General features: G+C 49.5%; 1 protein-coding gene across 5 annotated transcripts in view; it reads right to left on the bottom strand.

Annotated features, from left to right (window-relative positions):
• SCAF11 (SR-related CTD associated factor 11) overlaps positions 1 to 24,387 on the bottom strand; it is an 867,779-nt gene that overhangs the window by 467,928 nt on the left and 375,464 nt on the right. For 3 of the 5 annotated variants that reach the window (XR_015295546.1, XM_086919088.1, XM_086919089.1), the window contains exon 8: positions 11,509 to 11,615. Coding sequence is in view for 4 of the 5 variants with exons in the window: in XM_086919088.1 (XP_086775214.1) it covers positions 11,509 to 11,615 (107 nt within the window). In the remaining variant the exon portion in view is untranslated. Of the gene's footprint in view, positions 1 to 11,508; positions 11,628 to 24,387 lie in introns of all 5 variants that reach the window. The other 2 variants (XM_086919086.1, XM_086919087.1) reach the window with 1 other exon arrangement.

Below are 24,387 nucleotides of genomic sequence, written 5' to 3'. Positions count from 1 at the left end.
TCGAATCTGGGGAACTGGGCTTGAGTCTCGGCAACGACGCTGAACATCCTGCGATTCTGGGCAATCACTTAATCTCCCTGTGCCTAAAAAAAATGTAAAAAATGTGTGTGTCCTCATGTAACGTAACTGGTGCTATGTGAAGCGCTCAGATACCAGATTCAGGTCAAGTTCGCGCTATATAAAACTCCGTAAAAAAAACCAACAACAAAAACAGTGATTTTGAGTTTGAAGGAAGGTTTTTGAAAATTAGCCAAAATAAACTTTCATTTTGAGACCTAACTGGACTTTGTCCAAGTCTTTAGTAAGATAGCTCCAATCATCCCTATCAAACGCCTTCTCAGTGTCGAGAGAGAGAAATGCTATTGGGTGGAGTAGTCGCTTCGCTACTTCCATAAGAGCCACAGCCAGCCGGGTGGTAACGTTTACTTGTCTGTTGAAATGAAGCCAGACTGTGTCTGGGCAACTATAGTCGGGGAAAACATGATGTAGGTGAGAAACCACAATGGAGGCAAACAAGCTTCACATCGCAGCTGACAAGGGTGCTGGGCCGATAGGAAGGGCATTGAGCGGCTGGCTTACCGGGTATAAACAGAAGAGTTATGTCTGACTCCACCAAAGTATCAGTAACCACCCCAGATGTTTGAAATGAATTATAAACATGCACAAGAAGATCAGAAGAGAGGCACTGGCTCGGTAGAAAGTGGCAGTGTAGTCATCCGAGTTATCTCGTCCTCCAGGAGGTGGAACTCTTCTGTTTCATCTGCTATAGGTGCTCAGATAATCTTGTAACTGAGCATCAAACTGTTGGGTTTGGTAACGAGCATGGTAGTAGTTACTAAAAACCGCTAAGCTCTCCTCCATCTCACAGCGAAGGCAACCCTCCTTATCACCAGTTGCCGAATGCGATTGCGGGTAAATGGATGTGTAATTTATGCACCAAGTCTGTCCGCTTTAGGGGGGCGTGGCTTGGCCAGCTGCAAGATGGCCGCAATCTAAGTGGGCTCTGCCAGCCAAGCCGATAATACGTAATCATCCTGCGGACTACTGAGGTGTTGTGTTCCACTCCGGGGCCCACAGACTCACCTCACCTTGGGGCTTCTGTTGCTGCCTTTCCAGGCCTCCACACACACCGACTAGCTGAGTTATTTCCTTGGGCCTTGCGCGGCGGCTGGGCCTTGCGGCTGACACTCTGGGGAGCTCGACCTCAGCTGCTGAGGCATCCTTGCTTTACCTTCCTACTTCCAGTGGACCGCGTTCCCTCATCGAAGCTGCCCTGCTACACTGCTACTCCAGATCCAGTGAGTCGCCTTTGTGTTGGATGCCCTGCGGCGGGGTCAGGGGCACGAGCACCGTACCGCTCGGCTCTCCACACGTGCACCTTCCTCCTCCTTCCGGCGCACGCTGCCTTGGCCTGCCTGCTTCGGACCTAGCGACGGGGGCGGTGTGCCCCCACGACTCCTCGCCACCCTGCGGCTATGGGGGCTCCCACTCTCAGCTGTTCCTCATGCCCGGGCCGCGGATTTCAGAGCCCCCACATGTCTTTCCTGCAAGCCAGCTGCTTTGTTTCTCCGGCCCACGCCTCCTCTAAAGCCTGTACGGCTGGGCGCGGCCTAATACAGGGGGTGCACTCTCCTCTGCCCTGATAGACCTGCTGCCTGCAACACCGAGCTGGCCCCTCAACAGTTTCTCCTCGCTTGGACGATTCCATGCCGGTCCTGGCTCCGTGGCGGATTGCTGGCACAGTCTCTTCACTTTGCGTCCCTCCCAGGCTCCTAGAGACTAATACTCTGTTGGACGGGGGCCTTCTCTTGCCAGCCGGCCATCACTTTCATTGCTTGGGGGCCACCTGCCTTGCAAGGACCTGCTTCAGAACTTCCTGCCTGGAGAGCCCACCCCTAGGAGCATCTCACTCCCCCAGGCTTCTCACTCGGCAGCTGGTCCTCCCTAGTATTTTGCTGTGGCACGCTGCAGCCACATCTACCCTAGCCAGCTCTGCCGCTCCGACCGGCCTGCCTCTACCTTGCTGGGCTCCCCTACCTGTTTAGCTCTGGGATACACTCCGCGTTGGCCTTGTTGGCCTCGTTGCACCTGCTCCGCCCTGTGGGCCTGGTTGACTCGTCTCCCCAGGTGCCCTTTTTCTCTTCCTGCCTCTCCTGCTTGCCGTGGCCTCCATATACGCTGCTCCGCTTCTCCCTGACCCGCTGGGAGCGCTGGTGCTTCACCATGGGGCGAACTGACCCGAAGAAACCGAAGATAGTTTGACAAGCGCAAATTGTCACGACAAGAGGGGGCAGTCACGGACACTGGCGAACTCGCCACCCAGGCCGAAAATGACCCTACTCGCGAAGATGACCTCAAAGCTACATTGTTGGATTTAAAATCTACCGTCACCAGCTTTCCGCCCGCCTTGACACCATTAAGGCACGAGTGGACTCATGATGCACGATTAAATCAAGTTGAGGCTAGGGTGTCTGGCGCAGAGGATGCTGCCGCCCGGGATCATCATGCTCTTTTACAAATGGACAACATTTTGGAGCTCATTAAAAATATGAATGAGGATTTGGAGGCGTGATCCCGCAGAAGCAATCTCTGTATCACGGTAGTGCCCAAATCCTCCAACATAGCCAAAATGGAGGATTTTGTTGAAACATTGATCCGATGCTTATTTGGAGAGGTCCTGTCCCTGGTTATTCATCGTCTAGCGTGCCTACCGCGCTCTGGGCTCCCGGACTGCTCCTGGTCTTCCAGCCCGACCTATCACCACCAAACTACTGAATTTCCATGACTGGGATGCGGTCCTACAAGCTGCCAGGGAGAAAGGAGAAATTAGTCATCAGGGAAACTTGATCTCCTTCTACCTGGATTATACTATGGCCGCGAATTTCTCCCGGCCAAACGTCTGCTGCAAAAACACAATATCTCCTACTCCCTGGCGTACCTGGCCAAATTGCGCGTCAGACATGGACTCGCAGGTCCACACCTTTCTGGAACCCAAAGCAGCGATGGCCTACGCCAAGAAACTGGACAAATCTCAGCACTCCAATCCCTCCAGCTCCCAAGCTGCTGCAACCGACGATCTAAGTGACAATGACTGAGAATTCCCTTTACTCATATACTCGGATCCCTGCGCCACATGACACGAACTTGCCCGTCCTGGTCTCTGTTCTTGTTGGCATTCCTTTGTTTCCAAGTTGACTTACTGTAACTTCCCTCATACTCCCCAGCTCCTGGACCCGGCCACCCTGTTCTGCTGATGGGACTTTGATTCTTATACCGGATCCCATGGACTTGCAGTTCTTTCTCCTTATCTCCATAGCACTAACACCTGTATTGCATTGTACTTGTTTATTTTGCTTACCTGGTTGGTCCTGGATCTTAAGGGGTTGTATCGAGTCCCCCTCCCCCTTTAACCACGGCTTGGCCACCCTGTCCTAGTGGCAGGGGCGTACACTGCACCGAGCCACGTCTTTACGGGATGATTCCCCTTTGTTCTTAGTTTTTACCCTTCCCAGTTGGGGGCTCCCTGGGTGGATGGGGTTCGTCTCTCAACCTGATCTAGGGTTGGTGTGGGTGGTGGGGTGGTGGGGGGGGGGGGGGGGGGGGGGTTCTTTGGGTCCGGTTGCCTCTCCTTCAAAGCCTGTTGTGTTTTTCTTTATTTTTCTTCTCTGACCTATTTTGTACCTTGCTCTGATATATTGCTCTTTGTACGGCACACCACATCTTACACTTCTCAGGTTCCTCTGTTGCACTTGGCCCTATCCAGCATTCTCCTTCCTGGCACAGCTCTATGATGGCAACTACACTCTGGACTTGGAACGTCCGTGGACTGAACGATTATCGAAAGGCCCGCCTCGTACATGCGCACCTCATTCGCCACAAAGTCAACATCTGTTTCCTCCCGGAAACTCACCTGCTCCCTGCGACCTCCTCCAGGCTACACTCCTGACACTGGGACAAAATACACTCCTATTCTAGTTACTCACGCAGGGTGTCTATCCTTTTACGTAGAGGGCTCCTCTGGCGCACCATCAAGGCCATTACTGATCCCAAGGGGCGCTTGGTTATCCTGCTTGGTGCCCTTTCAGCCCAGCCCTTGATCCTTGCTGCAGTATAACCCTAATTCTGATTCCTGATTCTGATGACCCCGACTTCCTTGTGCAGCTGTGGCAACACATTTCCTCCCTGGCCCGCTGCATTGCTGTGTTGGGGGGGGGGGGGGATTTTAACATTACTCTCTCTGCCGCACTGGGCCGCTCTGGGCCCCACACTTAGCACCCACGCTCTACTTCCCTTCTGTGTTCCATCCTGGCCGATAATTCTCTGTTGGACGCCTGGCATCACACTCACCCGGACGTGCGCGAGGGCATCTGCATTACAGGCACCTCGGGCTGCTGGTCTCGCCTAGATCTTTGGATCACCACTCGCAATGCACATGCATGTGTCACATCGGTTGAGCACATGGCACGCACCCTTTTGGACCATGCACCCGTAAGTCTCAGTCTGATCCCCCCCCACATGCCACGAGGCAGATGTTCGCTTGGTGTCTGCCCCAACGCGCTTCGCATATGGGTTCTGCACCGAAATCCAAACTGTAATAAAGAACTATTTCAAACTTAATGCCGGCTCGGCGGACTCACCCTCCACACCTTGGGAGGGCGTCAAGGTGGTGGTCAGGGGCGAATGCATTTCTAAGCAGTCGGATGTCCTGCGTTCTATCCGTGGTACTCTTGAGTGCCTGAAGGGAGAGAAGGCCCTTGATTCTCAGCATTTAGTCAGCCCACATCCGGACACCCTAGCACGGCCCCGAGGTAAACTCTCCCGATTCGAACAAGAAGCTGACAGGAAACTCATTTCTGGGCAGGGAGGCAAGGGTGCATTGCTACGGAGATGGCGATGGTCCTAGTAAGACTCTAGCCAGTCTTCTACAACAACCTCATACATGCTGCCTCCTACATCACAACACTGTAGGACGGGGGTTCGGAACACACAACCTCTCCTACTGAGGTTCTTTCACTTGTCACCACCTTTTACACTCAACTCTATACCGCTGGGCCTGTCCCTCATGCGACCACCTAGACCAATATTTTGACACTCTAGCTCCTCTGGCTGAGTAACGGCCATCGGGAATACCTCGATCAACCAGTCTCCAAGGCAGAGATCCTAGCTGCCATCAATAGTCTGCCTGGGAACAAAGCTCTGATGGTCTACCTGCTTCTTTCTATAAAACATTTGTGCCTGTCCTCATCCTGCATCTCGCCACCATGTATAATGACGCCTTTGAATCAGGTCATATCCCCCCGCCCCTTCACTTTGTGAGGCCCTGTTGACGCTGCTTTTAAAACCAGACAATCCCCCTGAGCTTTTGTACTCATATCGCCCTCCATTACTTATTAATACAGACAATAAGATCTCTGCCAAGCTTCCGGCCTTCTGTCCCTCATGTCCCTGATTGCTCGCCCAGATCAGTCTGGATTTTCCCCCGGGCGCTCAACGTCGCATAACCTCCGCACGATCTTTGCTGTACTCCATCAGATGAACCCCGCTCTTCTGGCCGTGGTGGCTCTTTTAGATGACACCAAGGCATTCGATACTCTTGAAAACCCCTTCCTTTTTTACCTCCTTCCCGGTCTTGGCTTCAGCCCAGTTTTTCTGCGCAAAGTTCAACTCCTCTACGCACTCCCGGTCGCCCGACTCCGGATCAATGTTCAGGTTTCAGAACCCATCTGAATCTCGAGGGAAACTAGGCAGGGGTGCCCACTTTCGCCTATGCTCTTCGCTGTGGCCATGGAGCCCCTTGCGGCTAGGCTCAGACAGCACCACACTCAGAGGGGCCTAGGCTTCGCGGCTCGAGCCCTGGTCGTCTCAATGTACGCGGACGATGTTACGCGCTATGTCCGCCATCCACAGGAGAACCTCTACCCCATGGTCCGTGAGGTGGTGCGATTTGGGAGTCTGTTTGGCATCCATGTCAATTGGAGCAAGTCTATTCTATTCCCCTTGACGGATGCTACTATCCCCTTCACTCCCGACTACCCTTTTGTGTGGGCATCGTGGCCTACCAGATACCTGGGTGTCTGGTTCAGTCTGAATGTGGATGAACTTTGGAGAGCTAATTTTGGCAGGGCAGTTGACTGGCTGGAGACCAAGATTCTCCTTTGGCGGCGCTTACCTCCATCGCTGGCGGGGAATATTGCCATCGCTAAGATGGTAGTGCTCCTGAAATTTCTGTATTTGTTTCTGAATGTGCCTGTCCCTCTCACCGCTCACTTTTTTTGCACTCTCCGCTCCTTCATCATCTCCCTTGTTTGGGCCGGGCGTCAGCCCAGGATCGTGTATGACATCCTCACGCTTACCCTCACGTGCGGCAGGATGGGTGCCCCGGATTTTAAATTATAAGCTCTCAGTGCCCAGGCCAGCTTCCTTCATTTCCGTCTCCATCCAATGCAGTTTCAGCCTCATGTGGCGGTCGAAGTCGACCTGGCTGCCCCCTTGCCTCTTCAGACCGCGATCTTCTCCCCTGCCAAGCCACCACATGGAGAAATCAACACAGTGGAGACCATGTGCTGGGCTTAGGACGGTCTTCGCAAATATTCGGGCTCGGGATTGTTCTCCGCCGGTGCCATGCCTGTCGCATATCACCCGGCTTTCCCCTCACTGCACTCCGCAGGAATGGCGAATCGGGCGGCTGGCATGGGTCTGACCACCCTATCTGACCTCTACCCCAGTGACAATTTCTTCTCGCTACCGGCTGGGTCTGGCCCAATGGACACATTGCTATATTACCAGCTTAGAGCATCCTGTCGGGATTTGCATTCCACCTTCCCGCAGCCCCCTCCTTCAAGGCTGCCCTTGACCTGACATACACTTCTACATCTCCTCGTAGACCGGTTTTTAGGCTCTATGCCACTACGCTAGCAGTCTCCCCTATCTCTGCTGATCACGCCCGCATGGCCTAACTACCACCTGCACCTTAACCATTTGAAATATTTACATCGGCTGGCAGCAGGAGTCTTCGCAGTTGCAGTCTTGGTTCCCAAAGCGAAGTCCCAAGTGCCCAGACGGTTCAAGTGGTATTGGATAGGAATTTTGTCCCACGTCGAATCTTGGGAACCTTAAGTAACCTAAGGAAAGGGTTGGGACAATTCAGGGGTTCCTCCCAGAGGAGGTGCCGGACAGTAGGGAGGATACTCCAATGCCCTTTGTCCAGTTTTGTGCAAGAGCAGGAGCCAAAGGCTCCCAGAACTGGTTTCAACTAGAGTATGCAAGGAGGGCATTAAATGTGTCCTTCAAAGCAGTCTAGTGGCCCTGGCAAGTGAAGCCAACACCCCTGTCCCAGTACACTAAGTCCTGCCTGGGAAGTGGGCACACCTCCCGGTGACAGGAAACCTATTCTCATGCCTTCCCCTGCTCTAGCTTGGCTCAGCAGCAGGAGGGCAGAATCGTGTCTCTGGTCGGCAGCAGCCATAGTTTGCCATCTGTGTCTAGAAGACTGGTGCTGGGAGCACTGATGGCGTCCAGGAGGAGCTTTACAGTGCATGGAATCATACGTCCAACACAGTTTACGGTGTTCTGTATGATTCCAATATGTTTGATACCAAACATGACAGGGTTGGTTACAGCCAGTTTAGAGATCGCAATTGTGTAATGATGCATGGCTCTATATATCGTAATGGCTGATGAACTTATAACTCGGGAGAATGGTCTCCCTGGATTGTAGGGGTCTCCTGCTTATGCAGGGGCACACTTCTAACCGAGCACCCTGCCTTTAGGATTGAACAGACTGCCTTAGTGGTAACTTATAGGTTTCAAGTGCAGTGACCTCAGATATAAGAAACATATCTGTTTTAAGTGGTGCTAGCGCCAGCTTACACAGGCTGCAATGGTAGGCCTGTAGTCACAATTTGAGTGGTCTCCCATGGGTGGCATAATACATACTTCAGCCCATGGGGGACCCCTGGTGTAAATGTGCCCTGGGCACCATAGTACCATAGCACCATATACTAGGGACTTACAAGGGCACACCAGTAGCCAATCTGGGATGTACCCAAGTACTCGCCGGGTCCAATTTAGGGAGGAAGCACGGAAACTGGGGTCCTGATTAGCAGGATCCCAGTCAGTAAAACATAATGACACCAGCAAAGATTGGGGGTGACCATGAAAGCAGATCCTACTTCCCTACAAGCTCTCCCTGAAAATCGTTTGCGCCACATCCCAGAGAGGCGCAGGAGCCACACCGCCAGTGCCATTTTCAGTAAAGTAATGTTCAATGGTATCTTCAATACGATCAAAAAGAGCTGGGTCTCCAAGTGCCACTTTGTTGAGAATCCATGGCCGAGGGAGTGCTGTGGGTGTGCTAAACTAAGGGTCCACCAAACTTGTGCGTGATCAGAGAGAGCGCCAACATCAATTTTAGTGCCTATACGAAATGGTAATAAGGGCTGGGATATCAAAAAATAGTCCATTCTTGAATAAGTTCTGTGGACATTTGAAAAGAATGTATAGTCCTGTTTGTGAGGGTGCTGGTGGCTCCAAGCATCGGACAAAGTCCGGTTAACCATACCCTGTGTCAAGGCTGGAGGTGGGCGAGGCTCACCTCGTCGAGGATGGAAGTGGTCCAGGCCCGAGTACAAGGAAAATACGGTCCCCGGCAACTTAAAGGCCAGTGGTCCATCAATCTGTAAACAAACATTAAGTTGAAAGAAGTGAAGAAAAAAGTCCAAGGTGAGCTATAGCAAATATGTCAGACATACACAAGCAAACAACCACATGAAAGGGGTAAGCTCGCAGTTAAACCCATATGGGCCCCCTCCCCCATTTCCCCCCTCAGGATAGTCTAACAGTCAAGCCGGCGTGTCATCCCCATTTCTCCGATGATGCTATTCCTTAGCAGTCTGCCTTTTGAGTTTCAGGGCTTTCTTCATGGTTTGGCATGGAGGCTGGAAGCAGCGCCCTCCCATCAATGAAAGCAAGGTACAGTGATTCAGCAAGTTGAACCACATCAGATTTGGAGGGTAGAAGGGGAGGGGGGGTGGACAAGCCAAGCACCACACAGGCTTCCTTAGGCATGCAAGTGGCAATCCTTTTATTTTGGTGAGGGAAGTGGATGCGTAGTGGGAAGCTCTAGCGGTATGAAATCTTGTGACATTGCAAGTATTGGCTGACCTCTTTGAAGTCTTTGTAACACTAACGTGTGAGCCGAAACATCCTGGAACGGGGGTACTGAATCACCACGGAACACTAATCGTTCCTGCTGGCATTCGGCCCGCAAGATCTGCTTTTTTTTTTGTAAATAGTGAACCATGGTCAGAGTATCAGGAGCAAATTTCTTTTGTTGCTGGAAAGCAGAGTACCCCTTATGGGTACTGTCTAGCGATTCTCCAGGTCGTCTATCTTGTCCTGTAAAGTGAGGTGTCCCCTCTCCAATTTTTCAATACAGGCCGTCCTATGAACATTGTCCGGGATGTGTTCCGCCACAGTTAATTCCACTGTGGCCAAGTGGGCATCCGTCTGCCAAGGATTGATTAAGGTCAGCGATGGCACTGGTGAAGTCTTGCCGCAAAGAGGTAAGGTCCTAAACGAAATTCAGCAAGCAGGACCTGGAGGTCTTCCTTAAAAGCAGGAGCTTGCGTGTCAGAGCTCTCGCCCGGTGTGTGTGGCTGGGTTTTAGAGGCACCCAACACTGAGCAAGGCAGATCAGGCTTTTGAAGCATGTCACGAATAGAGGAGGAAAACTGCAGCTTCGCTTTATGGGCCGCCATTGTAGGACCTGGACCCTACGACTCACTTCCGATGTCGCACTACGCAGGGGACCTAGAATTTCCGGTATCCTCTGCACAGCAGTATCCCCGTACAGTTGGCTGGCCAGGTCACAGCTGGGATTAAGGATAAGAGTGCAGGTTTTGCTGCTCTAGGCCAGCAGAGGGCTCAATCATGGCCAAATTCTACAGATCGAGGATCACAAAAGTAAGGAGGGACAACTGGCACCTCGAGACACAGAGTCCCCAATAAAGCAGTGGTGGCGCGATCCACCTTGTGCAAAAAACAACACCTAGAAGGCTGGCACAAAGGCCAAATATGCACGGTGTCACCAAAATGCTGAGAAGCCCTCCCCTCCTCTCTCCAGTCACAGCTCTAATGCCACTTCTCGAAGCCCTGAAAAGCCTATCTCAGGGCAGGGCCACTCACCTACAGGGAACCAGGGAGGGGGGGGGGGGGGGGGGGGGGGTGGGGGACGGGGGGGGGGGGGCACCACCACACCAGGCACCTCCTGCCGCATCAACTGTCACTGGAAATGCCTCCAGGGGTTGCCACCCAAGACGGACGAAGAGTGCAGGCCCAGCCACCAAGAGCCGGTGTGGCGACACCCCAGCCCCCTGCCAGCTCACCACGGAAGGAGCCGCAGGCTGCCTGGGTTCTATATGACCACCAAACCACCTAAAGCCAACACCTTTGCAGCGCAGGCCAATACCTCTGGAAGAGAGCCAGGCAAGTCGCTGGGGGCCAGCATAGGTCATCCACCAGCCCCTGGTATAGAAGCGGAACAGGTAGCGCGCACAGCCTAGGCCCGATCTGGCCCAAGATGCGGTACACCCAGTGCCCTGGCGCCTCCACAATTGGGATGAAAGAATGCTTCGGACGGCCAGTGTGCCAACCAGCGCACCTGGCCTGGGCCCAAAGTGGCCCGAGCCGCTATGCACTTGACACCCCCTTCCCCTCCCCCCACACCTCTACAACAGGCACCAGGCCAAAAGACAAAGTTGAAAGGCCCCAGGAGATTCAAGAAACGTGGCCAACGTATAACCCTTTCGATGCTGATGACGAGCTCAGCTAGTCATCACCCACGGGTGTCGTGTGCTGATGACGAGCTGAGCTCGTCATGGGAACAGCAAAATGGCAAAATCCAGCACAGGAGGGGGAAAACGCCTAGCAGCCAAGGTGTTAATAAGGTGAGGGGGCTGCTACCATTTATTACAGCTGTATGTACACCGGCTGCAGGCATGGCAAGACCCAAGCTCTGTGGAAACCTCAAAATAACCGCCTAACCTCGCATGGGGGGAATCTGCAGTCAACTCCGCTACCCCCTTGTCCCCATGCAGCCACGGCTACCACAGGTGCCCTGCCGTGTAGGTTTGACTAGGCTGCCACCTTCTCAGTACCAGGATACCATCCCGGCTGATAGTGCGCTCTACAAATCTGCATAGCATAATTGCTGAAGGGATGCCTTGCACAGCATGCCAGTTTCCTAGAAGCTGGCTATGAATAATAAAAATATATATTTTTACAAAATTTCTTCCAGCTAGTTCAATTCATGGAGACCTTAAATCAACCGACAAAATCTGTGCAAATACTGGTTTACTTATAATCCTTTGCATTTAGATCAATTAGAGGTGTACAACTCATACCAAATTGCTCTAAAATGAATGAGGGTAATTTGCCAATGCAAACTAATGAGCAGCAATAATCAGTCATGTAAGCAGTAAAATGACACTTTGAATTAGTAGTACTAACCTCTGATTTGTGTAGCTGCTGGAGTGGTCTCCTGTTACGATGCCAGAGTTATGTACATGATTAAAATCACTTCTGTAACAACGGCTTGCACAGGATACTGTTCTGGGCTGCAAAGACAACTATATTAAAATGGTCACTCAGTACTTCATTATTAGGCCAGTTCTTATAAATTATACATACAACAAGCATTGGAAATGCAATAGGTCTCGCAGCATTAGAGTTAGTGCTTTTAGAATTGTTTATGGGTTTTTTTTGTAAATCTTTAGCATTTTTGTTTCCTGTAGCCAATGCTAAAGAATTACAAATAAAAAAAGCCATAAACAATTCTAAAAGCTCTAACTCAAATGCTCCGAGACCTATTGCACTGTGTGAGGGTGAGGGGTTGAGGGTGAGTGAGGGTGAGTGAGGGTGAGTGAGGGTGAGTGAGGGTGAGTGAGGGTGAGTGAGGGTGAGTGAGGGTGAGTGAGGGTGAGTGAGGGTGAGTGAGGGTGAGTGAGGGTGAGGGTGAGTGAGTTAGGGTGAGGGGTTGAGGGTGGGTGAGGGTGAGGGGTTGAGGGTGAGTGAGGGTGAGTGAGGGTGAGTGAGGGTGAGTGAGGGTGAGTGAGGGGTTGAGGGTGAGGGGTTGAGGGTGAGGGGTTGAGGGTGAGGGGTTGAGGGTGAGGGGTTGAGGGTGAGGGGTTGAGGGTGAGGGGTTGAGGGTGAGGGGTTGAGGGTGAGGGGTTGAGGGTGAGGGGTTGAGGGTGAGGGGTTGAGGGTGAGGGGTTGAGGGTGAGGGGTTGAGGGTGAGGGGTTGAGGGTGAGGGGTTGAGGGTGAGGGGTTGAGGGTGAGGGGTTGAGGGTGAGGGGTTGAGGGTGAGGGGTTGAGGGTGAGTGAGTGAGGGTGAGTGAGTGAGGGTGAGGGGTTGAGGGTGAGGGGTTGAGGGTGAGGGGGTGAGGGTGAGGGGGTGAGGGGTTGAGGGTGAGGGGTTGAGGGTGAGGGGTTGAGGGTGAGGGGCTGAGGGTGAGGGGTTGAGGGTGAGGGGTTGAGGGTGAGTCAGTGAGGGTGAGGGGTTGAGGGTGAGTGAGGGTGAGGGGTTGAGGGTGAGTGAGGGTGAGGGGTTGAGGGGGAGGGGTTGAGGGTGGGTGAGGGGTTGAGGGTGAGGGGTTGAGGGTGAGTGAGGGTGAGGGCGAGTGAGGGTGAGGGGTTGAGGGTGAGTGAGGGTGAGGGCGAGTGAGGGTGAGGGGGTGAGGGGTTGAGGGTGAGGGTGAGGGGTTGAGGGTGAGTGAGTGAGGGTGAGTGAGGGTCGTGAAACTGAAAGCATGGCCGGCCGGCCGTGAAAGCCTTTGATGCGGCAGGGGAAATGCGAGACGGCGGGAAGGGGTTGGCTTTAAATTCAACATATTGCAATGTGTGCTCTCGATGTATTCTAAGATGTTTTATTTTGTTTACATAACGAAAATCAATAAAACTTTTAAAAAAATTAAAGAAAAGATGTATGTTATTGAGTTACACATATTGTTTTGGTATAGAAAGATTTAGTATTTCGTCAGTCATAATTTATTGCATTAATGTAGCATGGTTCAGTTTGTAAGACAAAGAATATCAGCCAACACTTGTTTTGCTCCTTCTTTGGTGTGCAGGCCTGTGGCATTTCCAGGGCAAAATGGCTGTGGTATTCTCAGTTAGCCTGTAGCAGCAGGTAGTTGTTGCTAGTCATGTTAGAGTAGAACATCTGGGACAGGGGAGCCCAGGAAGAAATAGTCTCCTTGTTGTCACTGCTATGTACGAGGTGACTGCGCCTCTCTGTTAAGGTTGTTTGTCGTTAGCATTGAGCCTTCGGGGCAAAAAGAAGATATCAGTGCTGAAGAGCCATTCATTAGTGGGACCTGTAATTTGTATCTAATTGTTGGGGTAGTGCCTGAGTCCAAAAAACGCAGATCCATCAGGAGTGAGAGAGTAAGTCAAATTACAGGCCCCACTAACATATCTTTATAATCCAGACCTACTGGGATTGTCAATACTTGTTATTTCCTTATGCTGAAATGATACAGTTTCACTAGTAAATATTCAATGATTAATTTCAGAACCGGATCATTGCCCTCTTCAGAAACAATAAATAGCACTTGTGTACAAAGTTTACAGAAGCAGGATCAAGCAAATGGTTTAATGGGGAATGTAGACCATTTTCCACGATATTTCAAATACATAAAATGTTTATTGCGTGAAACCTTTTGACTGGCAGGTTCAGATTCATGCAATTTAAACTGTCGTGAGCTGGGCTCTGACCTTATCTGGTCCCTAATGTGGTTTTCTCAGAACAGATGATTTGATCTGCAGCCTACTTAACGTATTGCAGGCCTATTAGAAACAGACAATAATGGATGGCTAGGCGAGAACTAATTACCCAAAGCAAGCATGGAGTTCAATGTTGTGACCTGCGCTAATGCAGCAGACACAGGATGCTTTTAGATCCACTGTTAGTGCTTGGAAGGGGCCGTCTGAGGCACACGACACGTTACAAATGACTTGGCATTACGGAGATTTAATTTCCTACCACAATTTCTGCTCAAGCTGTGCAAACACTTGCTCGTATGTCAGATCCAATGAAAAGAAGATATTACAGGTTCCGGAAAACATTCTGTTCCGGAGGACAGACCCGATATTCACAGTTTAAGAGCCAAACCATGAGCAAGGAGACTGTCTACAAGTCCTCAGCCAAATTCAAGGCTGCATCACAACACGAGTTAAACATGCTGAACGTACCTCCGTGGTGAGCAGAGCCCCGGATGTCCCTCTCTCTGCCTGCGTTACTCGACTGTGTGTTGTTGCCTGACCCAGGAGGGGGGAGGAGGGAGGAGAAATGCGTCTCGGCCGGAGCAGGGGGCGGAGCAGGGAGAGCGGGCTTTGGAATGTAATTCACACGGCCGGCCGGTCGTGAAACTGAAAGCATGGCCGGCCGGCCGTGAAAGCCTTTGATGCGGCAGGGGAAATGCGAGACGGCGGGAAGGGGAGGGGGCGGAGCGGGTAAACCAAGACGGACGTGCACGCGCTGTTAAGCTCAATGCGCATGCGCATTGAGCTTAAAAGTCACGGGCACTGCAAGGAATCGCCACGATTCCTTGCAGTGTGGATAAAGAGTGGATAAGTCCCAATACTCTCGCTTGCTCGATGCGCATGCGCATCGACAGGCGAGACCTAAAAAACAAGGACTATTTCCTCGCAGGTCTACTGCCATGAATGGTACAAACAGGTTTTATTTTTTGCTCTCTACCCGATTATTGTTTAATTTACTGTTACTTGTTGTATGAAAAGTCCTGTTAGTACACTGAAACTTCCACTTTATTATTAAAACCGTAACATACAAACATCACACCGATACTTAAATAAAACGAAAGTTAAACATTGAAAACCCATTATAAAAACAAGCAGTAGGAGATAAAAGACAATTCCAAAGCAGCATTTCTGGTTGATGTCAAGTATGTGAAGATAGGCCGTTTAGCACCAGAAGGAAAGTGCGGAGTGCAAAAGTTAATAGCAGAACATCCCAAAGTTACTTCAGATGCCGATACCCGACTTTCAGCAAAGCCCATTTGTGGAATACCAATATAAGAGAACTTGGGATTCCTTCAACAGCTTTCACTGAGCGGTGGGTGGTTAGACTCTACAAGGTGATCAGATTTAACCCCTTGAAGCACGTCTTGTGTTTTTGGTCCATCTCTTGATGCTGAGCTGTGTGCACTGCAGTTAAAAGAATATTAATAAACTTCCCAGCCCTTGCTATAACTTGAACAGAATTGTTGCTGAAGCACGAATCAGATGCTTCCCATCAGTGCCTAAGAAACTTGCCCTGATGGACTGGGAGCAGAAGGCGGCACGGTCATTAGCAAGGTGGGGACAACAGCACAGCAAATCTAGCCAGGACTTATGTAGAGAATTACAAAGCCAACACGATAGCTGTCCATTCTTCTGAGCCCAAAGCGGATTAAAGTCGTAAATTGGAAGGGCTAACAACCTCATAAGTAAGTCTGTGGTTGAAGGAAGTAATTGAAGTATGGTTGTGGTTTCCCCTTCATATATGAGGCGTCCAGAGCAGTAAAGAGTGATTGTTTTGGAAGCCTTGCAATGTCGCTCTCAAATGACACTTGGAAGATTTGTTTTTTAATAGTTTTTTTCCACGTGGACAGGGGAATGGTTGGGTTGGACAGGTTTGTGGTTTCAATCTTCAGTGTGGAGATAGCCAAGTGCAGCTGTCTGTGCCAGGGGGAGAGCTCATCCGTGAACATAGACTGAAGTTGTTCTTTCAGGGATTGAGCTGAGGCGCAGATCTAAAATTTCAATAAATCGCCTAAGCAGTGATGGTCTGCCCTTGCCAGGCCCTGCTAAAACTCAACCTGGCCCTCCTTGCATGCTGGGGAGCGGAATGTATTTTCCTATAGGACGTTTGATAATATGCAAGGAATTAATCCATTTTGTCTGGAAAAGCCAGGTGGCCGTAGGACAGTGCTGGAAGCAACTTGGCACGTATGACCCTTAAGATTGGCTCGGCCGTGGGGCTGTGCAAGTGATCGAATTCAGGAGCCTCAGACTATGTATAACCCCAGCTCCCTTGGGCAGATAATGTTTGAGGCACTTTGACCAAGAGAATCTGCAGTCAGCATACTGCTAATATTGCATCTGCTTTCAGAAACTTTCTGGTCCCCTCTTTGGAATGCTACTTACACACATCCCACACAAAGAGAAAACCAGACCCAGCAGCCGAGCCTACTCCCACATCGCTCCTAAAGCTTGGAACGAACAGCCGCTACACTTAAGAGCCATCTCCTCAATTCTTGAACTCAGCAGGAAGCTGAAGACCTGGCTTCGAATCGCACCAATAGGCTATAGGTTTGGCTAAACTCACACCTCAGTGCTAGGTTGCCCTCCCGGGTGATAGTGCACTTTACAAATCTACATAATATGAAATTAGTATGAGGCAAATAGGGGGATAGAATACTGCATTAGATAATAGGGCATTGTGAATATCCATTCCCAACAATCAGTACCATTGTCTACTAAATGTTGAACACACTTACCAGGGTACAGTAGACCATGCTTGTGTGGCTACTTTAAAAAGCGTAAAGAAATTGTGGGTGCGTCATGGTTGCAAGGCAAAAGACAGACAAAGTATAACATTTAATACATTGATTCTCAAGGCAAGTTTAGGATACTGGTAGCCAGTCAAGGGGGAGGGTCAGCTAACCTTTTGAAACTCCTACTAGAATAGGTGGGCTTTTAGTGCAGTCTTGAAATGCGGGAAAGAGGCAACTGTGAGAACGCACGAAGGAGAGATTTACACTGTAGGAAGTCGAGGGAAGGAAATCAGAATGGTTAATAACTATGACAAAATTGAGACCACATACTGTGGTAGACTGACTATAGTACTTCGGCAATCACCAGTTTTGCTCGTTATTAGATGACATATTAGGTTCTTAGCACCACAAACGGGGAGGGATGCCAGGTGCAAGTCTTAATTATATTCAGTTTTTGATCACTCACTACTGTGATGGAGATCAAAGTAAATGTATTCTAGGTTTAAACAGACTGCATAGGTTTTAAAAAAAAATGGGGCAGAAGAATGCAAGAAAGTCTGGCAGATTTTTTGGACCAGTGGAAGAATTTGATTATTTAGGTATCCTTACTTGCTACAATGAGCCTTCATCCTGCCAGTCAACAACATAATGAAGCAATATTGAGCAGTTGTGTTCAAGTAACAACATCTTTGAGTGTGAAGCTACGAGAAGGGCTCGTCAGTCCAGTTAGCGCTATAGAAGACAAATGCAATGACAGGGGACTTATAAGTGTTTAGTTGAGGGGGGAATCTAAATAGTAAATCTGTACCTGTAGCACAGGATACTCATATGAAGAAAGCTTTGTAAATTCGCACAATTAACACCACTGAAACGGTTTCAACTACTGATAAGAGCACAAAATGTAATGCACATGCCTTTTGCTAAAACAGTCCTCATATGGACAAGGCTGTGGGCAACAACAAAAAAAGGAAAACAACGCATCAAGAAACCACGGCTGATCTCCCTAGCACTGACTGAACCAATATAAACCACTTTTAGCTGACTTTAGATGTGTAGAAGAGTGGTCTGCTCCAAAGTTATGCAAAACCTTGCATATTCTTAAAGTTCAATAAGGTACCGCAATGTGCATATTAAAGGCTTTTGACTAAAGAAAGCTTATACCTTTGATTAGACTAGATTGATGATACTGGCAAGTGAATTCATTAGTTATGGTATATTGAGACTTGATTTAAATGAGATCAGTTACGTCTTTATGATCCTTGAATGTAAAGTTGAGGAAAAAGTGCATAATGCACTTCATGATTCGTGCAATACGCGTTTTCTTACTTTGAGTTTTTTTTTGATGGACTATTACTTTGTGTTACGGATGTTTTGATCCAAAAATAAATGATTATTGCATTAAAGTTAGCACATGTATTGTGTAGTCTGGTTTAGGAAGCCTATTCAAGAAAACTGGAAAATGGGGTGGAAATCCTTTCCCGCGCCTCCCTAGTTACTCTCTTACAATGGATCGCCGGGATTAGGACTCTGGTGGTAAGGAGGAGGTCACTTACTCGTAGTTCTAATTATAACTACTTTGAGATACGACTGGGCTGCTCAGGCCCTTTCTTTAAATCTTCCATAAAGGGAGGGTGGAGTTAGCCTGCAGCTGTGATGGTTGCTTTTCCTTTGTGTCCAGGCAATAGCTCTCATTTTAACTATTCAAACATCCCAGGTAGGGAGATACCGGAAGCATAGGGCCACAAATAAGAAAAAGGGGGTGGGAGGAGCTGTAACTCCTTTCTCCAGTGGCCTTATGGAGTGATGTAGGACCCTCGACACACTAAAGCACTCCCCAGCTGTTCCCAAAGCAATCTTGACTTTGAGGTACCTGGCTTGTCTGACGGGATAGCCCTGATTGGGGGACCCCCATTCAAGAACCAGGCTCGTGTAGCAGATTACCCTACCATGTGCCTAATCATGGCAAAGGAATAGCTGGGAGGCTCGGTGCTGCCCTCACTCAATAGGCCTTGCTCTCTATTGAAGATGGCGTAGTCCTAGTGATGTCAAGTGGGTATGACTCAAATTCCTTGGGACCTTATATTGAAGCGGCAATAGAAAACTGACTAAATGACTTGTGGGTACTGAAATGGAGCGGTTCCAAGGGAGAATGTGAAATTTTGAGTCAGCATTAAAAATGTTGGATGAGCACCTCGATACCATGGAGAGTATCAAAGAATGGTCATGAACTTCCTTCACGTAGCAGGGGAATTGAAACTGCTGGCATGACAAGTATCTTAAGCACACAGTTGAATCGAAGTTCTTTACAAATTGCAGGGAAGGTCCAAGCCGAAAGTTCTAGAGGGGCCTATAGCCTTGCCAACTACAACCATAAAGGATAAAACAGAGGCTGCTACTCTTTTTCTGGGGGGATAAGACGCATTGTCTAGAAGCAGTTTGGAGCCATGGTGTATAGGCCCCCTCTTGCTGTTATAAGGCATTGGGGAGAGTGAATGGTGTTCCATTTCTTGAGAGGAAGGCAGGCCTTTCCCAGGACAGGCGTCTCATCTGGCATTATAGTATTGACTTTCATAAGAGTGTTAGTTTGGTGTCTAGTTTGTTCTTCATTGACCCCAGATTTGGTACCAGTCCCATGGACCATGGTGACTGTAGTTTCAAAGTTGTTTACCATTCAGGAAATGCACAGATAGAAACATGCTTTCTTCTGAAAAGGGTACACCACTACAGGGTGTGAATGGAGATTTGTTCTTAAGGGTGAAAAACAGTTTCCACACAGTTCAGTTCATAAACTTTATTCGGATAGACATTGTATCCATAAAAGTACATAGCAGTAAAAACAGTATAAATGACAAGAGAAGAGTGACGATACATATAAATATAACATTTTCAATTACAAAACACAATATTACAAACTCAGGATTGAAAATAAGTAACAACTAATAGACTTAACCATCCATGTATTAAAAACTCAAGGATTGAGCATTGTCTTGCGTGCCCTGGTAGCAATTCTCAAAAATGTACTTAATCGAACGACCAGCTCTTCATTAGTCAAGGCAAGCATACTTGAGTAGGCAGTGTCCAGAATAATAGGCCTACTCCTGTTAAAAAAAGGGTAGAGAAGCCCCTTACTGTATTTAATGTAATATTTACAAAAAAGCAGGAAATGAAGATTAGATTTGCCACTCACCCCGTCACATGTACAGGGTACTAGATCAAGTTTCGGATGGTAGCCAAGGGGATAACACAAAACCAATTTAACTGGCCCTGCTCTCAAACGGAATAAAAGACTCCTTTACCAGTGACTCATAGGTAAAACAAGATAATTTCGTAGAGAGAGGTGGGGCCGCTCCAGAGGCAAATAACCAGAAAGAAAAGATTTCTTCCATTCCAGCGCATTTCTTTTGGTGCTATACAACAAGTAAAGAGCGCTTCTGAGGTCTTTTTTGTGCAGAGTTTCGGCTTTACCAGGATTCGAAAAGATACATCCTTTATTAATGCTACATACATTCTGATATACCCCAGATAACCAGGGGGATTTCCATCCCCTTATCACACATCAAACAATCAGAAATAATGTCTTTGGTGATAATAGCGGTCTCATTCTTCCAAATCGATAGCCCGAAAAGAGGTTGTCGGTCACGTATAAAATCAGTAATATAATTTATATTTAGGTCTTTGTGGCAAACAGAGTGGGCTAGAGATTGGGATGCCAAACAGCTTCCAACAAAATCTATTTTCTTCCTGCTGAATGCAGGTGCTCATTGCAATGCACCATATCTCCGCTCCGTAGGTGGCCACTGGAACACATTGCAACTTAAACATTTTTAAGATTGTTAAAATGACGCCTGTATTCTTTGGGCGGGAAAAACAAAATTGAATTGATGGTCTTTGAGAACTTGCTCCTGGAATCCGCAGCAAAGACCACCCCAAGGTAGGGAAATTTACAGGTGCTTATCAATTTCTGACTACCAACAACAATGTAACTGAGCTGAGGTCTCCGAGGGCCACAGGACATTAAAAATGATTTACTAAAGTTAACTCTTAGGTCCAGACTCTCCATAAATTTAACAAAAGACTGTACTAAAGTACACAAAGAGTAAGGGGTGCGGCATATGAGAACCGCCTCGTCTACCTGGTGAAAGCGTGCACTGATGGCTGGTGGTGTGTGTGTGTGCCTGGAGAAAGCGTGCACTGACGGCTGGTGGTGTGTGTCTGTGCCTGGTGAAAGCGTGCACTGACGGTTGGTGGTGTGTGTGTGCCTGGTGAAAGCATGCACTGACGGCTGGTGGTGTTTGTGCCTGGTGAAAGCGTGCCCTGACGGCCGGTGGCGTTTGTGCCCGGTGAAAGCTTGCACTGACGGCTGGTGGTGTTTGTGCCCTGTGAAAACGTGCACTGACGACTGATGGTGTCTGTGCCTGGTGAAAGTGTGCACTGACAGTGTGATTGTGTGTGGGTGGTTGTGTGTGGGTGGTTGCGTGTGGGTGGTTGCGTGTGGGTGGTTGCGTGTGGGTGTGTGGTTGCTTGTGTGGTTGCGTGTGTGTGTGTGGGTGGGTGGATGTGGTTGTGTGTGTGTGTGTGTGTGTGGTGCATGCCAATGCACATTGCCGGTGCTCGGGGGTAAAAACTTTGCAGTAACTAATCAGCCCACTTTGTTCTTACCTACTTTAGCCAACTTTTTCCACTTCAAAATCAGGACATGGCGGTAGCAGCAAAAGTGGTATACTTTATAGACAACATAAGCAGCAGACACTGTACCGATCAAGAACAGTGCTCTTTGGAGGAAGTAACATCACAATACTACGGTTTAAGCTCTGTTCAGTCTGTTCAGTCCTCAGCAAAGGAAGGCGTTACTCGTCTGTTACTTGGACTTCCCCAGTCTGGAATGTTCATGGCAGGCTTCCAAGGGTTCTAAAAATGATGTAAAATTTCCTGACGTATTTTAACATGTGGACGTGAAACACTAGGCAATTGTCTAAATGACACCGCTCATCTGGTAAACTAGCACTACAATCGTTGTTCTACAACAGTTCAAGTCAAGTCAAGTCAAGTCAGAGAATTTATATAGCGCACTACATACCCAGAGGGTCTCAAGGCGCTTAGGAAGGGGAGGACGATTACTTGTCAAATATCCACGTTTTAAGTTGCTTTCTGAATGCTAGGTGGTTCTGGGTAAGGCGAAGGTAAGCGGGGAGTGAGTTCCAAGTTTTAGCAGCCAGGTATGAGAAGGATCTGCCTCCCATGGTGGTCTTGTTGATGCGAGGTACCGTGGCGAGGGCTTGGCTGGAAGATCGTAATTGGCGGGAGGGGGTGTAGAAGGACAGTCGTGAGTTGAGGCATTCTGGTCCGATGTCGTAGAGTGATTTGTGTGCGTGGGTTAGCAGTCGGAAAGTGATCCTCTTATTGACGGGTAGCCAATGGAGGTCTTTAAGGTGACCAGAAATGTGTTCGTTGCGTGGGATGTCTAATATGATCCTGGCTGAGGCGTTTTGGATTCGTTGGAGTTTCCTCTGGAGTTTAGCGGTAGTGCCTGCGTAGAGGGTGTTTCCGTAGTCCAGTCGGCTCGTGACCAGAGCGTGGGTGACTGTTTTCCTTGTTTCGGTGGGGATCCAGCGAAATGTTTTTCTGAGCATGCGAAGAATGTTGAAGCAGGAAGAGGATACGGCGCTGACTTGTCTGTTCATTGAGAGTGAAGAATCCAGGATGACTCCTAGGTTCCGTGCGTGGTCTGTCGGGATGGGTGCTTTTCCGAGGGCTTCCGGCCACCAGGAGTCGTCCCATGCAGAGGGGGATGTACCTAAGATGAGGACTTCTGTTTTGTCTGAGTTCAGTTTCAGACGGCTTTGTTTCATCCATTCGGCAACTTCTTTCATTCCTTCGTGTAGGTTAGTTTTGGCGGTGTTGGGGTCATTGGTGAGAGAAAGGATTAGTTGAGTGTCATCCGCGTAAGAGATGATGTTGAGGTTGTGTTGGCGGGCGATGGCCGCGAGGGGGCTCATGTATACGTTGAAGAGGGTGGGGCTGAGTGAGGATCCTTGTGGTACGCCACAGATGACTTCAGTGGCCTCGGACTTGAATGGAGGGAGGCGGACTCTCTGGGTTCTTCCGGAGAGGAACGAGGTGATCCATTCAAGTGCTTTTCCTTGGATTCCGATGTTATTGAGGCGTTGTAAAAGGGTGCTGTGGCAGACTGTGTCGAATGCTGCAGAGAGGTCGAGGAGGATGAGGGCGACTGTGTCTCCATTGTCCAGTAGAGTTCGAATGTCGTCTGTTGCTGCGATGAGGGCGGTCTCAGTGCTGTGTTTTGCTCGGAAGCCGGATTGTGAGGAGTCGAGGGATTTGTTGGCTTCGAGGAAGGCGGCGAGCTGGTTGTTGACAGCTTTCTCGATGACTTTGGCCGGGAATGGAAGGAGCGAGATGGGGCGGTAATTTTTGAGTTCGGTGGGGTCCGCTGTGGGTTTTTTCAGAAGGGCGGTGAGTTCAGCGTGTTTCCAGTCTTCCGGGAAGGTGGTGGAGTTGAAGGAGCAGTTGATGACATCTCGGAGGTGCGGTGCTATGACGGAGTCTGCTTTGTTGAAGATGTGGTGAGGACATGGGTCTGTGGGGGATCCTGAGTGGATGGAATTCACCAGGCGGATTGTGTCCTCAGTGGAGATTGGGTTCCAGTCGTTAAGGGTGTTCACGGAGGGAGAATGTTCAGCAAATGGTAGGGTGCGTTGGTTTCCGGGTTGGTTGTCGAAGCTGTTGTGGATGTCTGCAATCTTGTTGTGGAAGAATGAGGCTAGGGAGTCGCAGAGGGCTTGGGAGGGGGTGATGTCGTTGGAGTTGGCCGAAGGGTTGGTGAATTCCTTGACGATGTTGAAGAGTTCCTTGCTGTTGTGGGCGTTGTTGTTTAGTCGATCCTTGAATGCTGTTTTCTTGGCCTTTCGGATTAGTTGGTGGTGAGTGCGGGTGGCGTTTTTGAAGGCGTCCTTGGTGCTAGTGGTTGGGTCTTTTTTCCAGGCCTTTTCAAGGGAGCGGCAGAGTTTCTTGGACTTCTTAAGATCATCGTTGAACCATGAGGCCTTTTTGCTGCCAGGTTTGCTTTGACGTTTTTTCAGTGGTGCTAAGGTGTCGGCGGTGTTGGATAACCATAGGGTGAAGTTGGCGGCGGCTTCGTTTGCGTTAGAAGAGTGGGCTGGGGCGTTTAGAAGGAGCGAGGCGGAGATCTGGTCCGTGGTGATTTTGTTCCAGTTTCTTTGCAGAGGTGGTTGGAGGTGGTTGGTGGGTTTCGGCTTGTTGTAGGTGAAGTGAACGCAGCTGTGGTCAGTCCAGAGGAGGTCCGTAGTGTGGCTGAAGGAGACATGATTGCTGGAGGTGAAGATGGGGTCGAGTGTGTGACCTGCGATGTGGGTGGGGGAAGTGACCAGTTGTTTAAGTCCGAGGTTGGCGAGGTTGTCTAAGAGGGTGGCGGTGTTGCGGTCGTTGATCTTTTCGAGGTGAAAGTTGAGGTCTCCCAGAAGGATGTAGTCTTTGGAGGGGAGCGCGTGTGGGGTGATGAAGTCCGTGATGTCTTCACTGAATTTTGCGCGGGGTCCTGGTGGTCTGTAGAGGAGGGTGCCTCTGAGTGTGGTCTTGGGGTCGATGTGGATCTGGAAGTGAAGGTGTTCGGAGTTAGCGAGGTTGGCGTCAGAGCTGGTTGAGATGCGGATTGATTTTTTATGGACTATAGCGATTCCTCCTCCTGTGTGGCTGGTACGGTCCTTGCGAGTGATCTTATAGTCTTCAGGGATGGCAATGGTGATGTCTGGGGCGGAGGAAGCGTTCATCCAAGTTTCTGTTAGGAAGGCGACG

The sequence above is a fragment of the Lissotriton vulgaris genome, chromosome 1_1 (genome assembly GCF_964263255.1).
Source record: "Lissotriton vulgaris chromosome 1_1, aLisVul1.2, whole genome shotgun sequence".
NCBI classification, from domain to species: domain Eukaryota; kingdom Metazoa; phylum Chordata; class Amphibia; order Caudata; family Salamandridae; genus Lissotriton; species Lissotriton vulgaris.
This window is presented reverse-complemented; position numbering and strand designations above follow the sequence as displayed.